The 20903-nt window shown below is 34.2% G+C and overlaps 1 protein-coding gene across 1 annotated transcript in view; it reads right to left on the reverse strand.

The window, feature by feature from the left end:
- The window catches only part of EDIL3 (EGF like repeats and discoidin domains 3), a 389125-nt gene that overhangs the window by 141437 nt on the left and 226785 nt on the right, over positions 1–20903 (reverse strand). Inside the window, exon 5 of the mRNA XM_054578566.1 lies at positions 13634–13747. Within this exon, the coding sequence (XP_054434541.1) occupies positions 13634–13747 (114 nt within the window). The remainder of the gene's footprint in view (positions 1–13633; positions 13748–20903) is intronic.

Genomic DNA, 20903 nt, shown 5'->3' on the forward strand with positions numbered 1-20903 from the left:
CCAAATGATGATGAGCCGGGAGTAGCTTAGTAGAAACTAATTTCATGTTAGCCTCATTTTATAACTGGAGAGCTCTAGAAAAGGACTATGGTGAACTGCCTACCACAATTATTCCTTCAGCTTTAATTTCCTTTTCTTTTGCTGTTCATTTTCTCTTTACAGTATAGGAACTATTTTCATATTTTCACTTTTAAAAATACCAATTATGGCACAAAGGACTCTTGTCTGTTTCACAAAATGCATCAACCTGATAAGTGACAATCAATAAATATGTTTCATTTTAAATATGTTTCATAGTTATGTTTCAATAAATATGTTTTAGGTGTTACAGATACAAAGAAAAAATACATTGAAAAAAATGTCTAGTCTTAAAAAACTTTAGAACTTAAATGGGACTTAAACAACTAGACTCACAGAAGACAAGCTCTAGAAAGAACAAAGTAACAATAAATGTTATAAGCATAGCCTTTGGTAGTATGCTACATGTGATGGGTTTAAACAAACTCTATTTTAGAAAAAAAAGAAATTAAAACATTAATTTTTGTGCTTTCCAAGTGCCCTTTTTAGATACATATTATTTGTGTAATCAGAAAAAAATTATTTAAAAAAACAAAGTGTCATTCAAAACAAATGAATTGTCAACAGTTTTCTAAGTGAACTATTAGAGATGATATGACCCATTGCTAAATAGTATAGAGACTACTTAATAGATAATTGTGCTTAGAAAAAAAATATTGAACTACTTTCCAAATAATGTGTCAGTATATGTGTGTGTGCGTGTTTCAAATGCTGTATAATAATTTTATTGGTGTTGAATTACTGTAACCATATCTCTGCATTTCCATAGGATAATCTTTGCACAACTACAGGAGCTTTTACAGATACGGCCTGACATAAATAATGGTAAAGTATTTATACTCACAATGGGAAATTCAACTGGACAACCTGAAATTTTGCATAATTTGCTTTATATTAATCCACAGTTTTATTCCATAAATTAAAAAAAATAATTACTTGGATGGCTTAGATTAGCTATAAATGACTGCTGGCAGTACATTTTTTGGAATGGTCATGTTACCTAAATTTCTGTGCTATTGGCAAAGACTTCACTGAGACAAAGACCGCGTTACTGTATGCAATTTAAGATGCCTCCTGATTTCGCAACATTAATATGTTCAAATAAAAGGTATGGATTTTAGAATTGAGAAAATGAGGAAAGATATATGATTTATGTTTTTTTCTCTTTGTCAGTGCTGTTTCTTTTCTCTTAACAATTTTTTATTCCCATATTTCTGGTATTCCCAAATGCACTACAATTAGGCACTCATGCAACTGGTACAGGTAAAACAGAATGAAAAAATGCCTTTTTTAGGTCATATTAGAAACTAAAATTTGAGGGTTTACTACCAGACTGGAAAATCTCAAATGTCCAATATATCCTTGCAGAGATTTTAGGTTTTAGCTGGCAGCAATTTTGGAAAAATGAAGTAATGTTTTTCTGTTAGATTGGCTTACCCAAATCATTGGACAGAATTTTATGTTATTTTGTAATATTTTCAGGCAACAGTGACACTACCCACAGAATATTTTTGAGAAAGTTTTACTTTTTATGATTAGAGCAAACACCAGAACACAGTAAAAGTTCTGTGAGGATTTTTGTGGTGTTCTGCAGTGTGAATAAACTCACCCAAGCTCCTATGATAAAATCTGCCTGACTACTCAAATGGTTAAATGTGTATAAAAAGATTGTATTTTGCTCTGCTAGGAGGAAGAGTTAAGAGATACTAAATGAATTATTTTCCCTTCTCAGGTACAATTTTAAGCTGATTACTTTTTTGTGTTATACATATTTTTTTTATTCTCTAATCTACCCAACTACTTATTATTCATAAAAAGAAGCCACCCAAAATAAAATATTGTTATAATTGAGAAATAAGATAAATTTTTAAAAAAGTCTATTGCTGTTCAGTTGTATAGTTGTCCCCATTTTCCCCATTGTTCTCCCCTGCCCTGCCCACCCTCCCTCCCACATTCAATCCTCGCCCTGCCTCCTTGTCCTTGTCCATATGTCCCTTATGCATCATTGATGCAAAAAAGGAAACAGAGTAAAAACAGGGAAAAGCAAAAATTCTACGAGACCACATGACCAGGAAATAGCAATATGAGGATGAGGAAAAAAGACCAAAGCCCAAGTAGGACAGAAGCCTTCTTTAAAGCTGTGGTTCACATGTAATCTTCAAAATCGCCCTCCAAAAGAGGTAAATTGTATGGGTCTGCTTTTCCTGTCATCAAAACAAGCCAAAGTACAAAAGAGCGATCTGAGCATCTAGCATAATGCTATTTTCACTGTCATATTGCAAAAAATCTAGGTTGTGAGATGACTAATCATTACCACTTTCTAATTCCAGTCTCACACCCAGAGATCTGTGCACACATATCCTCCCTTAAAGAAAGAAGGCCAAGTAAATGGTAGAATTTTACCAGTCTAGAAAGCATATGCTGCTTAAAATAATACTAGGTACAAGTATATTCTGACATCAAAACTAAATGAAAAAACAGACTTAATTATATGTTTAGTGACAATACCTTCCTCTTGACCTTGATGCTCTGAAGCTGATGTAAATGAACACCAACTGAAAATATCACTAAATTAACAGACTTGTATTTTTTGTTTGCTTGTTTCTGTTTTTTCAGTAATGAGTATTCTGCATTTACTTTGTATTTGATGGCTGTGATTTTGGATGATGCTTTGTATACCAGCCACATTCTTCTAAAGTGACTGTGTATATGGCATTTGCCACCCAAATAATTAAGTTAATTATAAACTTCCACATCAGTAATAACTGTTCTTAAGAAAATTGAAAAGGTCTTGTCAAAGGCAGATTTTAGACAGTAGCCCCTGGACAGGTGGGAAGATCTTTAGTTTATCTTTCTTCCCCTGTATTCAAATACATGGTAGTGTCTATTGGCCACTTAGAATGCATCGCCTCTGTAGGGTTACAAACTTTCTAAACCTGTGCTGTTGGTGAGAAGCAGCAGTTGGTTCAGTAAACACTCAGTTCTACCAATAAACCTAGGTAAATCCATGATAAAAATGTGCCTTAAGAATATCATCTGCAATTTTACTTACTTTTTTTACACATGGAACTAGGGAACAATACTCAACAGAAAGGTCAGGAATGGACATTCAATGACAATGGCTCATTAATACCTTTACTTTCCAAAAGCATCATCCAGAGTATACAGAAAAAAAAAACCTTTTGAAACCAATGAGTTATTAATTCAGGGTTCTGAACCCTTTCTCTACTGCGAGTCCTTTATCAGTCTAGTGAAGCGTACAGAAGCACAATGTAATGATCAAAATATTTAAAAAGTGTGAAATAGTAATATATATCCTTGTCTATTAACATGTTAAATAATAGAGGTAGTGACAGTTCTAGAGTAGTTTCACATTAGTAAAAAATGTAAATTATATTTTCAGATATGAGTAACAAGTATAATGTATATAAATATCTGTGATATCTATTAATGACAGTCATTGGTACTGATAATACTATGATTCATTGTTGCTTACATTTGTAATTGATAGAAAGTCTAATTTTTAGGGAGCTCTCAGTAAAAATAAACATATGATTTTTTTTCATCAAAGGACACAGACACCCTGAATTCTATCCACCTACTCTTTGAGAGTCCTGTACCCTAGGTTAACACTTTGCATTAACATTTAAAGGGTGGGACTGAGAAAGTTGTTATGCTAATTCCTGTTAGGAAGTGCTCATGTTCTGTTAAACTGAAAATATTAACAATGGTAGAATTCAGGAATAATTCTAATGGGAAAGAAAATGGCATTATTAAGTTACTGCTGAGTGGATATGAAGTGGTATTTATATAACAGATAGTTGTTTTAGAGATGGTTATAAACTGTGTGTCTGCTGGAGTAAGTGTACCAAAGAAAATATAAAGTGAATTTTACTTTGAGCGAATCACCACGAATATCCTTGGATTTCTTGGAGCTAAGAGCTGCGGTTACAATTTCTTCGTGTTTTGTAGTTAGATAATAGTGCTGAGTATTTATAGGCTTCCTTATATAACTATAGTTCTGTCCATTTTTCTTGTCAGAATAGTTTATTTTCTGTCCCTGCTCCTGTTTTCCTTGAATTTTAGTATTGGATTTATTGACTTTGCCCTGGCTCTACTTCTTTTTATAGAATCATATTCCTCAAGTTCAATTTATTTTTAAGTTGGATACTTTATGTGTCCATTCCCTTTGGAGCTCTAAAAAGAATGTGTATTATTGACCAGATAAAGCTATTAAAGTAACTATTATGAAATTTATTTTTAGATCCTTGGCCACTTTAATGGCTCTTTGGGGTTTAAGATATGCTCAAAGTAGAGTGCACCGTAACCAGGGAGGAGCGCTCTGTGGCTATTATTTCTCACTGATCACCTGCTCAACCTGGAATAGTTGTAGTCTGGCTTTCTCTCCTACCACACACTGCAATTCTTTGGGGGTCGTTAAGGGTTTGAGACTCCAAATTAAAAAAAAAAAATCTTCTTTACGTATCCATTTCCTTAACCAGCTTCTGTTTTGGAAACATTTTATGCCATCGCTTTAAGTCTTTACTCTCTATTTCTCTGATTAATCTTTTATTTTTTCGTAACCCTGCAGACAGAATTTCTTTATCCACCTTAAATTCTATCTTTAGCAATCTTATGTTCTTTACTCTTTTTACTCTCTCCCTTTCCACTAACGTTCAATCTTACCATTTGGCCACTCTCATCTGATCCCTAAATCTAAATCTCCGCTATCAGTGCTTCCCCGAGCTATCACCTGCATTTTAATAACTAGCTCTGCTACACTACCATGATGCCAAATGCACCTACAATTCAATATGCCTATACAGGAAACATTTTGTTGTGACCCCACCCTTCAGCAGAAGAAGGCTGCTTGAAGATGGAACACAAAACACATGCATGCCTGTCTGTCTCACATGCAGTTGGAAGCCATCGCTTCTAAGTCTGCTGCTTTGACTGAAAACTGCAGCGGCGGGGCAAAGCAGTTGGTGTCACTGCCCAACTACCTCCCTGGTGGCCAGTAAAGTTTTATTGCAATGATTTGAAACCCTTAGATTTTCAGGAAACCATAAAAAATGGTGCCTATTTAGTAAAAAATCAGAAATCATCTGTGTTCTTTCCTTTGTCATATTTGAGAAAAGCATTTGTCTCTACTATTCAGTGGATGAAATAAAAGCAGATATTGCTGTGGTTTGTGTCTATGATTTCTTCATTATGAAATAACCATTTCAACCTCACTTGATATTTACACCCAAAATTACACCTAAACACCCAAAAGTGCTATGAAAGCATGTAGAGGATAATTACTGGATTATCCTCTACAGAGATTATATTTTAACCATGTTCCCACTATAAAGTCTGAGGATAACTTCTTTTCTAGTAGTTCTCTTATGGAGAAATGTTTGTTTTTCTGTGTAGCACATATTTTATTTGGAGTATTTCTTCCTTTTTTTTTTAAACATTAAGGAGTAGTGTGATAAATAAAAAAATGAATTTTCAGCCAGAGAAAATTACAATATTTTTCAATCATATACTACAATTCTAAATTTTATGAGGGTGAAATCAAGTCATTTTACACTGTCCCCAAACTCCCTGTATCTCTGTGTGCTTTATTTTTCTTTGTCTTTGTAGTAGAAAACAGTAGAGTGAGTTTTAACCTGGAGAATAAATGAAAGACTAAATTTTAACCCCTTAAACATTTGCAATTTAGCACATAATGGGAATGAAATAATTTGAAAATCAAGGTCTTACCTGATGTTTCTGTAATTATTTGCAATCAAATACAAAACTGTCAGGTAATGAGAATCGGGTTCAGTTTGTTAGAGGTATTTAGCAAGTCCTAGGGGGTCTATCTGAGCATTTTTCTGATATTTTTTGTCTTTCCCTTATTAGGTTATCACTTTAAGGTACAGCAGGTAAACTTTTAAAGTGTGATATGTCTCTACAAAAGTATTGGGCAACATTTGGAAAATACACCCAGAGGTATCTGATTCAAGATGGAATGTCCATGTCAGACACAGAAAATCCAATTTGGTTTTGTCATTGAGTCAATTTTTTGTGTTTATTGTTGCAAAGAGTTCATTTTGCACTAATGTTGAAATCATTTTCTTCCCTGAGGATTACTGATAAAGTTGCACAGTATTCTGTTTATTTAAAAAAAACAACAGAACCTTATTATCAATTAAGTTATAGTAATTGTCAATATTCAACTATTTATAATTATGGTTATTTCTATTTATACCTATATACATCTATGGGCAGATATTAACAAATTCTAAATCTTGGATATAACATTATACAATTAATCCTGAATATAAAACTTTCATTAATCCATAGTCTATTTCTTTATTTCATTTTATTATGTTCACAAAAGGTGACAACATGCGGTAAACTGTCCTTCTCTTATCCTATTGGCCTTCTGGGTTAATTCCGATTTCATGTAGTTAAGAGAAGTAACCTTAAATTTACATTAGGCAATGCTTTCAAAGACAAAAATTATTGTGAAAGCATGCCATTTCAAATTTCTAAAACAGAGCAGATATTTTTTATCTGGAATGAAAATAGGATTACAGTCATTGATCATCTTTCTTTGTTTCTCTTTGTTTTCTGGATATATTTATAAAAGTTAAAGTCTATTTTGGTGTTTTTAAAGTCACTGTGGTTGCAGAACAAAATAGTTTATGAGATGGATTTTTAATACATAAATATTCCTTGCCGTCCATTGGTCTTAACCTCACACTGACAAGACCTAAAGGGTAAATGATCATCCTGCAAAACCTCATCACATGGTGATTACACAGCAGCTGAACTCATCAATTAAATATTAAGATTCTTATGGACAAAGAGTTTGTTTCCCCTTTTCTTTCAAATTATAAGGGAACGTTTACTTAGAGAGTCACAGAGTCAGGAGTCATCCATGGAAGAATGGGCTCAGGAAACATTGCAGAAAAAGCAGGGCCCTTGGAGTTTAGGGAAGAGAGAAGGAAAGAGATTGATGTTCCTTGAGAGATGAAAGAAAGGAGATTTTGAACATGTTCTAGTTAGAGAAAGAGTGAGAAAGCAAGTCCTGGGGAGAGAAGGGGGTGGGGAAAGCCTCCCTCGTCTGTATATCCTGGAGCATATGTCCTTCTTGTAAAATCCCCATCCCCACCGCTCTCCCTGTTTGGATTTGGTGCCTGCGATGCGCTCTTCGGGTCTCAGCATGGGTGTCACGTTCCCAAATCCCCCAAACAGAGGAGGGGCTCCATGGCTCCATCTTCTTTTTATTAACCATACTCATCATATTTTATAATTAGTATTAAGTAATTCTTCTTTTTCCCTCCCACTCATTCTTATACTCCACGAGAATAGGAACTATTTTGTAATTAGCAATGTTGTCCCAGCTGTAGCAGGTGGCTACTCTTTGATGTAATTAGGTGAATGAATTCATTCTTTTATATATGTTCTTAAAATCCCCTACATAGTTATGTTAAGGAAAAAGATCAATAAATACTTGTGGCTACTTTATTTGATTACATAACCAGGGCTCACCCAATTTTCATACTAAATTTATGTGTGCAGTAATTCTCCTTTTGACTTCCTTATCAATACCTCTTAATTTTAAAACTATTTTATAATATAATCTCTTTATATTTTGCTTTGGATCTATGTCATACCTGGATATAGAAGGGTAAGAATTCAGTGTTTTATGGTATGGAACAATATATGTACTCTTTGAGCATCTATATAGGGAAAGAAAATACTTGAATTATTCATTCCACCGTGAGTTTCTGTTCACCATTCACTAAAATACTTCATCAAATAACAGTGACAGCTTACGATAATTACAAACATAAAACAGGTATAAAAATATTAGGTCTTTGTGGTTCAGAAGTATGTTATGATACCGTGTTTTTCAAAAACCAAGGCAACTCATTTCCCATAATGGTTTTGTTTGGATTAATAATATTTCTTTATTAAAATGTATTAATACTAAAGGATTTCCTAAAGTTATGTACTTATAAAACATAGTTTAAAATCCCAGAGTTTAAACTCCAATTCTATTCGTATGCAAAGCCAGTGCTCCTTCCTCGTACTCTCAGGTGCACGTGTTCTTTAAGTGCGCGGTGTGACAGAGTTCCTCTCACTCGACAAGTGCCAGGATCCTCAGGCAGCTGCAATGCCAGGGGTTAAGGCCAGGCTTTGCAATATACTAGCCATGTGAAGCTAGGCAAATGATTTCATTACTCAGTAGCACAGTTTTCTCTGTAAAATAGAACTTGTGAGAAATAAAAGCTACTACAAAGAGTGTTAAGAAGATTAAATGAATTAACATTTAAAGTACTTAGGACAGGGCTTGGCACATAGTAACTTAAAAGCCTAAATTAACATCAGGATAATCCTATGACAATTAATTGGTGTCAAAATATGAAGATATAGTTGAGTGTTTGCCATTACTTATAAATTTGTCTTTACAAAAGCAATAATTAAGTGTTGAGCACAGAAAAATATATAATACATAATTAATTTACCTCTAAAATGCTTTAGCAATTTTCACTAAGCCTGAACTTACACAAATGAACTTGGCAGTGCACACTAATATCAAAAGAAAAATGCATAGGAACGTTTATACAGCACATATTTTATATGTTTGTGTACTTGTAAATACTAGCTTACTTGTAATGAAGGCTCAAAGAACTATAGCTGCTCAAGAAATGAATATAGGAAAATATTTATAGTTTTCAAAATATACACAGGTATCATTGTCTTTTGTCCTTATGACTTTATAGATATAATTCTTAAAGAAAAGGGATATAGAATTATCTAGGTTATTTTACTAAATTGTTTAAAACTTGGATAATTTTGACATTTAGAAACATCACTTTATCCTCAACTAAAGACTTTAGTTTTCATTTTTTACTAAAACCCTCTGAAATCATTCAAGTCTTAATACTCTCCAGCATAATAATTCAGAGATGATGCAGCATGAGAGCTCCCTTGATAACTATCTTAATTTCCATAAATACTGTCAGCAATGGAAATTAATTTGAGTGCCATTTCTGAAATTTAATCATGTCTCATTTAAACACGCAAGAGGGAGCTGTAGATGGCTACTGTGGGCCACATAGTCCAATGAATAAAAGCAGTCTCAGTTATTTTTTTAGATCAGTTAACGAACATGCTGTCAATTTCCACTGCACACACTTTAGTTTAAACATCATGCTCTGTTAAACGTACACGGCAAAACATAGCTGTTTTTATAAGGTTCCCATACCAGTTCATCATCATTTTTCTTTGAAGCTGTTTATGAAAATGGCCATCTAAATACTGAAGTGTGTATCATTAAAAGCAACAGGAAAATACAAATTAAGGTTTTAATTAGAAGAATTAGTGCAATACTTTAATAAATACTATGGGAATGATTAAATGATTTGCACATATCAATCATAAGTAACTTTAATTTAAATGAAACATAATCAAACTTAATCAAATCCCCTGTAATAAATTAACAAAACATAAAACCAAAAATACCAGGGATCTGCCAGAGTCAACGATAAGGTATATGAACCTTATCTAGAAATCTAAACTGAAATTCTTTAAATTAGAATATTATTGCCTTCACCCACCTAAACACATAATTAGTAAATAATTAGTGTAAAAATTATAGATATATTTTTGCCAAGTATTAAAACATTTGTTATTAATATTTGATATAATTATATATTGAAAATGTTTAATAAGTGATTTACATAATATTATTACCACATAATTGGGCATCATGTCATAATAGATGGGGTTAGATATAAATTTATTTCTTATAAAGGTAAAGTGCTTAATAGCTATGTTAATTTTAAAAAATGTGAAAAATTTATACAATCTGAAGAGAAACAGTGTGTTATACTTATTAGAGCCATGCATTAAACTAAAGAATTTACATAGATTTTTATGTAACACTTATTAAAGTAGTACCTCAATATAAACATTTTGCATTCTCATATCTGTTGATTAGTTAATTGATATGGATGAGAAATAAATAAATGATTTAAGATCAATTATCAAGATATCTGCATGCCAAATCAGCATAAAGAGAGAAACAGGGTCCCTGATTAATTCTCTTATTATAAATCCACCTTAAAAACCCCATTGCAAAATAAAACTAAAAAAGGTTTTATCAAGACAAAGGAAAGCAATTCAATTTGCAATATCACTTAATGAGTGCCAACTACTATATCATATTACATTTTATAATACTGGCAAAAGCGACTTTATAATACTGCTTAAAAACAGAGAGTTGGGAGAAAAATAACTTCATGATAGTTGAAGACACTGAGGAATCAGATATCATCCCTCTACCTAAAGAACTCAGAGTGCTAGGTTCATTTGTTCATTTAGCAAATATTGTATTGGCCACTTACTCTTTTCCAGTTCTATTTAGGCAGTTGCGATTAGAACAGTAAAACCTCTCCCTCATGGAGTATATACCCCATTGGAGAATTAGTCAATAAACAATATTTAAAAGTAAAAATACATGTTGGTGATTAACATCAAGGAGAAAAACTATAGCGGAGCAGGGGGTGAGCATGTGTTTAGAAGTGCTGTGGTAGGGAAGGGAGGTGGAGAGGTCAGGGAAAGCGCTCTGAGGAGATGACTTCACGCAGGGACCCGAAGGAGGTGTGGGAGCATTCATAACAAATAATGTAGGAAAAAGGAGACAGAAAAGGAAATGCTCTAGGACAAGACTGTGCCAGGTGTGCACCAGGACTAGCTGGTCCTGGTCCAGAGGCAGCGCGTGAGAAAGTCAGAGTCCTAGGAGACGCGGTGAGAGAGGTGAGTGAGTAGGGTGCAAGTACGGGCAGGTCCTGCAGGCCTCAGGAAGCAGGACAGGAATTTTCACTGTCTGAGGTCAGGAGCCAGTAGAAGACTCTGATCTGCAAGGTGATGCACTTTGACTTTTCACAGGTTCCCTTTAGCAGCTGATTTAAGAACTGGCTGGGGAAGGAACACAGGCAAAAGGTGGGAAGGACTTCTCTTCAGTAAAATCGTCTAGTGGGAACTTTCATGTCTGTATAAAACTCTGCTTGTCCCTTCCTTTGTCTTGCATTTTTTCCCCCATAAGACAAATTCCTTTTGGAGTGATTGTGGGTGTGTGTGCACGTGTGGATGCGTGGGTGTGTCCGTGTGTGTGCACAGGAGTTTCCAGGGAGCCTCACAATTAGCATGGAGCCCTGGTCTAACAGCTCTCACTCCCTTCCCTTCTCTCTCCCTTTCCTTTTCCATATTCGTTCTAAGGTTTGCCAGCCCACCTCTGTTCCTCTTTAGCACTTCACGCCTTTCTGTTTATCTATATTGCCATTTGTTTGTGCCATTCATCTTCCAGTTTGTACTTGTGAAATGACAGAGGCTAGAGATAAAAGGTGAGAGGAAGAAGCGCAGAGGGAGATGCACGGTCAGTGCAGGGTTTTCATCACATATCTAGTGCTCTCATTAAATAGTCATTTAAAATATAATTACTGTTTTCTGATCATAAAGGTATCGTATATTAAGGCTATTTTTAATAAAAATCAAAATATTTAGAAGGATAATAATGAAAACACAACCATAACATGATATATATTCAATATTAAACCACTTCCTTTGTAAGAAGGTTTGACTCGTTTTCTTCCTGTTCTTATGTGTTGTATTTAATTTTATTGAACTGAGATATAATAAATTAAGGATAAGTAATATTTGCTTTCATGATTATTGTAAATATTTCCCCAGTTTATTGTGCTGTATAGAATACTATTTTTGTACAGATATTTTAGCGTTCAAGTCAATTGTAGTCCTTTGCAATATCTGTTATTATTTATTATTTTGGAGGGTTGTTGAGAATGATTTCAGCTCAAAATGTGCCAGAACTTAATTAGCCCATCAGTAGAAATAAGAAAAAAGTGGGACAAGTGAAGCTAATATGAGCGCAGGAGCCCAAGAGTAGGCTGAAGACAGCTGGATTAGAACACAATGATAGTGGCATTTCAGCATGGGTGTCTCCTGACCCACCCAGCAGCGAGTCTCTATCATTCTTCCTTCCCTCGCCCTCCTGAAATATCTGCCAAAATGAATGGCCTCTCTACCATTATTGCAGGGATAAGCTGACCCAATGGAGTACCTGTGGGACATGACACAAAGCCCAGAAAAATCAATCTTACTAAGGAGTGGAAGTCAGCACACTGGTTATAATCTATATAGTATAAACTCTGAAGATCCTAACCTTGGTCAGCTTAGAGCTGGCACTCCCTGCAGGCATTTCTATGTGCCCTGTCATGAGTGAATGCCCAATGTCTCTCTCCAATTATTTTTAGCTCAGAAAAATTTCCCCAATCCAAAGTATTTCTTTGATATCCAGAATTTCATTATTTAAAAAAAATAAGTTTTTCAGGACTAAGGCCATGAGCATCCCTGGACTATCATTTTATTTATATACATAAACCAAACACATTAATAAAATTTTTTCCCTTTTCATTGTATAAATTAGCATTGTCAAAAGGGAGGAAGAGGAGAAAAGTGAGAAATGAAGATGTCACTATGGCTAAAGAGGAAGGAATGTATACGAGGTTGTGTGTACGTGTGTGCAGGTGTGGGTGCGTATAGGAGAGGAAGTATAGGGTGCTTTTGTGTTGATCTTGTTAGACTCCATATGAAGAGATATCCCAATTTAGAAGAAAATGTTCTGAACTTGGAATCACAAGACCTAATTCTAGATTCTTCCTAGTCCTTCTTTTGTCACTAACTGTAAGAGCTCAGGCAAACTATATAGCCTGTGTGTTTTAGTTTGTGCATCTGAATTCTAATCTGCATTTGTCTTCTGAATCCCTATACAGTATAACATACATCAAAGCAATAGCAAGATGAAGTATATATGTATTTAATTATTGAACTATAATATTATTGTTCTCATTAATATATATTTGTGCCTCCTTCTGGTCTCATCCTATGTTCTGTAACCTGTTCTTATCTTTTCCTAGTATTTTGTTTGTTTATTCTGGGAAAGGAGGGGTGTTTTGTGCTTTTCTGTAAACACTTCAGGTAAGTTACTGTTCTAACTTATGGAGATTTGCTCCATAATCTCAAGGCTGTCTTAGGTTTCTAAGAAGAGAAAGTGTGTGTAAAATTTCTATGAATGTGTTGGCCAACTTGACATGAATCCTCTTTTATCCCTACCTTTCACTTGTGATAGAAGCTATCTGGCTGTGGTGCGCTGAATGTGTTTTATAAACCAGAGTAATCACTCTGGTGAAAATTTAGGTCACACACATACTCAAAACCCAAAATGGAATTCATGAGAAAGATGTATTCTGGGTCTGAGGAACTGTTGTCCTACTTTCTAACCACAAGGTGACCACGCCCATGCCCATCTTGCACTGAGGCGTATCCTGGAGAATATATGTACATTAATAACATTAAAACAATAAATATTAAATGTGCAATTTCAATAAATTATGATTTCTTAAAGTAAACTATATTGATGTCAGCTCAGAGTCCATAATAAATGCAGGATATGCAATTAAAACTTTATATTTACATATGCATGAACACTTACTGTATTGACAGTTTCTTCCCATGAATTCACCTGGGCACTCACAGGAATAGTTAGCAACATGGTCTGTACATATTCCACCATTTTTGCATGGCTCAGCTTCACATTCATTTATGTCTGAGGAAAAAAAAGAACATAGGAAGTAAAATACTGGTGATAAAATGATTAGTTATGGAAGACTTGGGGCATTGCAACTAAAACAAAATCTAAGTAATGCATCTACATTTTGTGTGTGTTAATCTTGAGTCAATAATATGAATGATTCTTAAATGTATTAACAATCAAACTGAATCAAGTACAAATGGAATTGAGAATCTACATGAAAGACCCACATAACTAAACCACTCTCCAATTGGAAAATAAATATGAATAGTGTGGCGAAGTAGTCAGTGTATCCTTAGAATTAAATCAAACAAATTAACCCTGATAGAAGGATGAATTGGTATCACTTACAAGATCTAGAAACCTCCCCTGCAGCAACAACTGCCAATTAACACTGTCTCATTTCATCTTAATTCATTAAAATTCTAACTGACAGAGATGTTTTAGTTTCTAAATAGTTCTCCTTTGATGAATGCGATGAGAAACAAATTAGAGTTAAAAGCTAAAACTCATTACATGCAAAGTATAATAAATGTAAATGATGATCACTTCCTAATCTCATTCAAGGGCTTCTAAAGTTAGAATGACTAAAGCGACTTACCCTTGATACACTGTGATTATACCTGATGCAAAATCATTGGAAATGTAAAGTGTTCAGTAAATTTTACTAATTTCTCTTCTCATGTTGGTCAGTGGAGATAACAAATATGATTTTAAATGAAAAGTAAATAATAAATAATTCAGTCAAATATCAGTCACTAATATTTACGAATCATTCCCTCTACACACAGCGCCCCACTGGGCTCTGAGGGAGCTGGGGAAGTAGTGAGAGGACAGCACTATTGCTCTCTCTTCCTTTCATCTGGTCCAATAAACTCCCTCTCTGCCTTTCGTCCCACAATTCTATCAGTTTTTGTCAACCTTCTTAGAGACCTAAATGGTGTTTGTTAGGAATTGGCTGTTCAGATGCCTTTCGCCCTTTCACCTAGGCAGACTGTGAGCTTTACAAATTCAGCGCCTGCCTTGCATTGTTCTGTGTATCTCTGCAAATGCCACCCACTTTCAGGTGAGCACTAGTGCCCAATAAATATTTCCTGATATTTCAAACAAAAGATTAAAAATAGTGGTGCAGACAATATAGTTTTTTTTCTCATTTCAGATGTGTAATGTGACTTCTGTTACACTAAAACTATTTCTAAATATGTATCTAAAGGTATTTCTGAAGTCCTGAGTTTTCATAGTATTTAAAGCAAATATATGAACATTAGATTACCCCCTCAAGAAAAGACAAGGGCAAAATACTAGAAAAGCATCTATTTTTCTCTTTGTTTTATCCTTTCTTCTAAACAGTATCTCTTTCTGGAAGCAAGGATGTCCACCTTTCATTCTAAGTTTACTGTACACATTTTGGTCTAAGTTTCTTTAGACAGGTGATGACTTTCTCAAAAAAGCAATCCTTTTTGTTTCCTGATTGACTGTCACAGCTTAAGAGTAAAAACAGTGCATGACCGTGTTCAGAAAGAATTGAAACAATTTCAGTATGTTAAACATCAAATAATATAATAAAACCAGAATTTGATAATCTCTAAAAATAGCTATGTGCTATAAAATACAATAGACTTCCAAATGTTCAAAACTAAAACTCCAGAAATAAAGGGAAAAAAAGGAAGAAAGGAAGGAAAGAATCATTTACTTTCTTATATGATGTAATATTTAGCTCTTTTCAGTCATACCAAAATTTCACTTAGTCTATACTGGACTAACACAAAACATTTTCATTAAATTTTGAAAGAGGCTCAAAAGTCACTGTGCTGTTTATTTAGTTTTTTGCAAGCTCAGTGTTTGGCAACTTTGGAACATGTCTAATATGCCTTTCTCTTTATCATATCTAACTAAAATTTGTTTTAGGTGAGAATATGTCAACGGTCGGTAAGTTAAACCTTCAGGTCTTAGAGAGTGAATTGCCTTATTTTATAAGTTAGACATAAAAAGTTATCCTTTTATATACTGATACAAGAGAAACTGAGTATTCATGTCTGAAGATCACATTAAAGAAATATAGTTTGATCTTGGAACTGAAGGAAAGGTTTAGTTGGGATCAATACAGACAGGATGAAGATGGGGGTGTATTTCCAAGCAGGAACAAAAACGAGTCACAAATTTAAAAACTGTTCATGGTATGATGTGTTCAGGTACAGGAATAGCCCAGTTTGGAACAGAGAATGGGAAGAGGAGTACTGGAGCCGACGTCTGAGGATATAAATAGGGAACAGATTATAAAGATTCTTTAGTGCCTGTTGAGGGAACTTGCCTTTATCTTTTGGCATGGAAGGCCTGGAACTGAATGGGAGGGTATTCTCTGCACCTGTGGACTTTTAGAACGACCTAGTGAAACCAAATGTGGGACGGGCTCAAGAAATGAGTCAAGGAAGGCAGGATGGAGTCCCAAACAAGATTTGATGTTAATAGGCACAACATATATTTTGATTCTCAGGTAAGAGGCTCTAGGCATTTTCTCATTTTAAGATTGAACTACTTCATGAGTAAAATCAAAATTAGATCTTGCTGACTGACGTGTTCATAGAAGAAAGTTTTCATAGTGCATGACGTGAGAACAATCAAGAGTTAATACACATACATTTAGTCTATAAAGGCAATATTAATCAAGCTTCTGCCTTTTCTTCAGGACAGATCTGTAAGGTCAACAAAGGAAGTTATAATTAAGAACACATGATTCTAAAAAAAAAAAAGGAAGAAGGAGAAAACAACAACAACAACAACAACAACAACAAACAGTTACAACTTTATCCAGGCATTCACATGAGGTAAGACAAACTGAAACTGTCCTGCTGAAGTGGAAATGCTTTCTAGCCATGCTCAATTTGTGATAAAAACAACGTTTATTATTTGGGCATTTTTCAGTTCTTTACCTTCAAAAACTACTTTAAATCCAAAGTCATAAAAACACAAATGTTATAATGAGTTATGTTCTCTAGTAGCAAAATAAGTAAAGCATTTCTACATATGTACATATCTAGTAACTTGTAGGCTCAGAGAACAGATGCAAATTACACAGAAACGGTTATATATTAGTATAATGTAGAAATTCTTTCAGCAGTGAAGGCTATTTGCACTGTGATTAACACTGCGAGCAATCTAAGTGGAAACAGATCTCAATTTGAATAAATCATGTTTAATTAAAGACTAGATATAAATGTTCACAGAACATAATGTAATGAAGTGAAAATTAAACATCTTTGTAATAAATCATATATATTTTTCTTTTTCACAGGTCAAAGCATTATCATTTCAAGAAAAAAGTTCACATCTACAAATATACTAGACTATGCTAGATTATTTTTTTATAACTAAGAAGAACTTGACACAGCAGTCCCCACATAAACTGGAAATATCTATATTTAGTCATATTTATAGTTTATTCATAGTAATAATAGCTATTACTTTTTAAAGTCTTTGCTTCTATAATTGCCTGATGAAAATTGTTTAAAAAAAACTACACTATTTAAAATTGCATTTTATAATCAAGACACTCCGCTGAGTCTTGATTCCTCACTGTCGATGCATAAAAATTTGCTGCCCACTGTCTAATCTGAGACAGTATCCAGGGCCAAAACTGCATTTCCAGGTGTAAACTCAAGAAACACCTTTTTCTGGGGGACAGTTAGTGAAAGAGCCATGAAGGAAAAAGAAAATAAAGAAATACCAGAGAGGAAAAGATGAGAATAGAGAGATGGTCACAACAGTATGAATTTCTTTGAACCAAAGAGGTCCTCCAGGAGTATTTCCATGTCCTTTGCTCTGTTGTAAACAGGACACAAATTCATTGATTGTATATGATATAACTTAGACTTTTTATCTTTACTATTGTGTTGCACTAAGTCCATTTTATGCAGATTTGTAAAGGTGTCTTTGTAGCCTACCCTCTTCGTCTTGAGGTTTTGCTAACAGGTAACTAGTCAGCTAAATACCATTTCTTTTTGTGGTGAGGATATTTTAAATTCTACTCTCTTAGAAATGTTCAACTATATGATACAGTATGATTAGCTATAATCATCATTTAACTGGGAGTTTATACAATTTGACCAATATTTCCTCATTTCTTACTCCAATGTGCTAATCATCACTCTACTTTCTATTTCTCTGAGTTTGTCTTTTTTAGATTCTACATATGAGATCACTTATACTTTATCTTTCTCTATAAGTCCACTTAGCATAATGCTCTCCAAGTCTATCCGAGCTGTCACGAATGGAACGATTCCCTTCCCTCTTATGGCTGAATAATATTCCAATGTGTGTATGTGTGTGTGTATCACATTGTTTTTATCCATTCATCTACTGATGGACACTCATGTTGTTTCCATATCTTGGCTATGTGAGTAATGCTGTGTAAAATAGTATGGACATTTCCCAAATAAATTAAATATAGAACTATCATGTGATCCAGAAATCCAACTTCTCGTTATTGGCCCAAAGAAATTGAAATCAGGATCTCATAAAGATATTGGTTTAGGATATTTTGAATACTGACAATTTAGACCAGTGCATCCAATCCTTCTTGGGACAGAAATCCACCTAACCTGCTCTTTAGTGGAGACAAAGACAACTTAATTCACTCATGAATCTATTTCCTTTTCACCCTCAAGTATATCCAGGCCCCAGGAGCATTAAGCAGGAACAACTGATTTTCAGGTTGAGCAGCCTCATTTTTATACATTAAAAGGGCACCATGCTTAAGCTCTTTTTTTTTTCCTTTGCAAAGAAATAATTTCTTGACTTCCTTATTCTTTTCCCCTGGGCTGTCTTTCCTCCCTGCAATATTGTTATTGACTGTTAATTAGTCAGCAAGAACTTGTTTTGAAGAGCCTGCTATATTTGATCCTTAACAACACGTCTTCCCCGGGCTCTCCATTAGCCATTAAATATTCTCCAGACTCTGTGAGTGATTGACTTCTAAAATACGACCTTTTTATTTTTATTCTTATTTAAGTCTATGATTTTTCAATTTCTCCTTTAAGGCTGAACAAATTGTGATGAGTTTCTAGGAATTCTGTTTTCCCACTCAGCTACAGAATTTACTTATATCATAATCAGAATTACCTACAGGATTTCCCAGCCATCTCCGGGACCAGTTCAGTATATTTTTAATCTTTTGTGCTTGAACTGACTTTTGCTCTGGTATTCTGATAGAGCACTAATAATTCATTTGGAAGTAGGAAATTAAAATCAGCATTCATCAATCAGAACGTATCACACATCAATTTTTTATAATAATTCATTGATAACCTTCACTTAACAATAACAATAACATTTTTTAAAAAAGCAAATCCAGGAGGTGTTTATTCATCACAGCTTTCTAACAGAAATCGTACTCTTTTTACCATCTCTATCATAGCATCTTAACATTTATTTTAAGATCTCAACATAGATTCAAAAACCCTTTGAGACAGAGAGTTGAGACAAAACTCAATACTATAGGATGTTTCTACATAAAATTATTCCTAAAAGGCTTTATTTGACTTAATCAGATATTTCGTCAATAAGATAAGATAGCTATTGCAAGGTACTTATGAAGCCAAAGCCAGGGGAGATGGAAGAAGGGTTGGGAAGGAGGTAATCGGGATGGTGTTTTAACTCAAATACTTCAGGCCTTAAAAATTTATAAGTAAAAATTATATTAAAATATATAGTAGAAATTACTATATAGTAGAAATTATAGTTAAAATTTTCACCAAAGAGCAAACCATCTCAAAGGACCTTACCTCAAGAGCATGCAACATAGTAAGTGCCAGAAGTATTTGTTCATTGGTGAGGAAGAACTGGAAATATTAGAGACCTGGGAAATCATTAACTGTAAAATTATAGTGAGTCCCTTGATTGAGGTGGGTAAATCAGCCTAGTTCTAAAAAGGTCCTATTAAGGAAAATGAAGTTAAAACAAAGCTTCTTTCAAAAGTTAGAACTTTAAAACCATACCTGTGACTGATAGGAAAAACTATTAACTTGAAATAGGGCATTGAAGTACAGCTCTATGGATACCCTGAACCACCAGAAAGACGAATAAATGAATCCTGAAGCAAATTAAACCTGAAACATTACTGGAAGCAAAAATGTCAAAACTAAAGCTGTTCTACTTCCAAGCACATCATGAGAGTACACTAATGCTGGGAAAAAAATAGAAGGCAGCTGGAAAACAGGAAGACCAAATATGAAATGTATTTCCTCTATTAAAAAAAGCCATAAGCATGAGTCTACAGAAGCTGAGCAGGGCTTTGAAGATAGAAAGCTGTGGACATCACTCACTTATAGGGTGGCCAGGGGTTGTAGCTGATTAATTGGCACATAACAACAACCATGCAAAGGATCCACACCAGAGATTTTGATTTAAATGGATGTAGATGGAATAAAGGCAGTGATATCATTTATATTGTAGTCCAAGTGATTCTGTGTGTAACCAGAGTTAATGAACATTTAATAGAACCTCTGTGTATGAAGCCTATCCATCCATCCATCCATCCATCCACCCATCTATCCATCCTTAGTTTCTGTGCTAGGTGCTAAGAATACACAGATTAATATGTCATGGTCCCTTACTTTTCTCAAGGCTCTTAGAATAAATGGACAACTAAATAAACAGCTACAATGCAAGGTAAAAATAAAAAGCTTTAATAAGAGAATGAATGCACAGCTTCTCAAAGGAACTCCAGTTATCAGTAACTAAATCAGTCTCATAGGCAAGAGAATGTTGAATTTTAGAGGAGGACTAGGGAAAATGCTTCTGAGTTATCTGGAGTAATAAGTAATTTACTCTATAAGGTTTTTTTGCAAGTTAATATACATCTCATTTTTCTGTAGACCTGAGAGTAAGTCTTATATTTTCTGGTTTCCTACCTATACTCTGGTTAAGTTATCATTTATATATTTTAGCATGTTCATAATAATTTATCCAAAATTAACCACTCTATTCTGTCACTTGCACATCTCTCTGCTTTTAGTGGTCAATAATAACGATCAACTATTTTAAATTTTTTTCTGTGATGAGTCATCAGACCCATAACTGGTGAAGTGAGACAGGATTCATATTCACACAGGAAGCATAGCTGCAATTCACATAGTTGCCTTCACTAACTCACTCATTAAAATTTTGATAAGCA

This window comes from Pteronotus mesoamericanus, unplaced genomic scaffold, assembly GCF_021234165.1.
Source record: "Pteronotus mesoamericanus isolate MK-2021 breed Mesoamerican mustached bat unplaced genomic scaffold, CSHL_Meso_final contig_50, whole genome shotgun sequence".
Taxonomy (NCBI): Eukaryota; Metazoa; Chordata; class Mammalia; order Chiroptera; family Mormoopidae; genus Pteronotus; species Pteronotus mesoamericanus.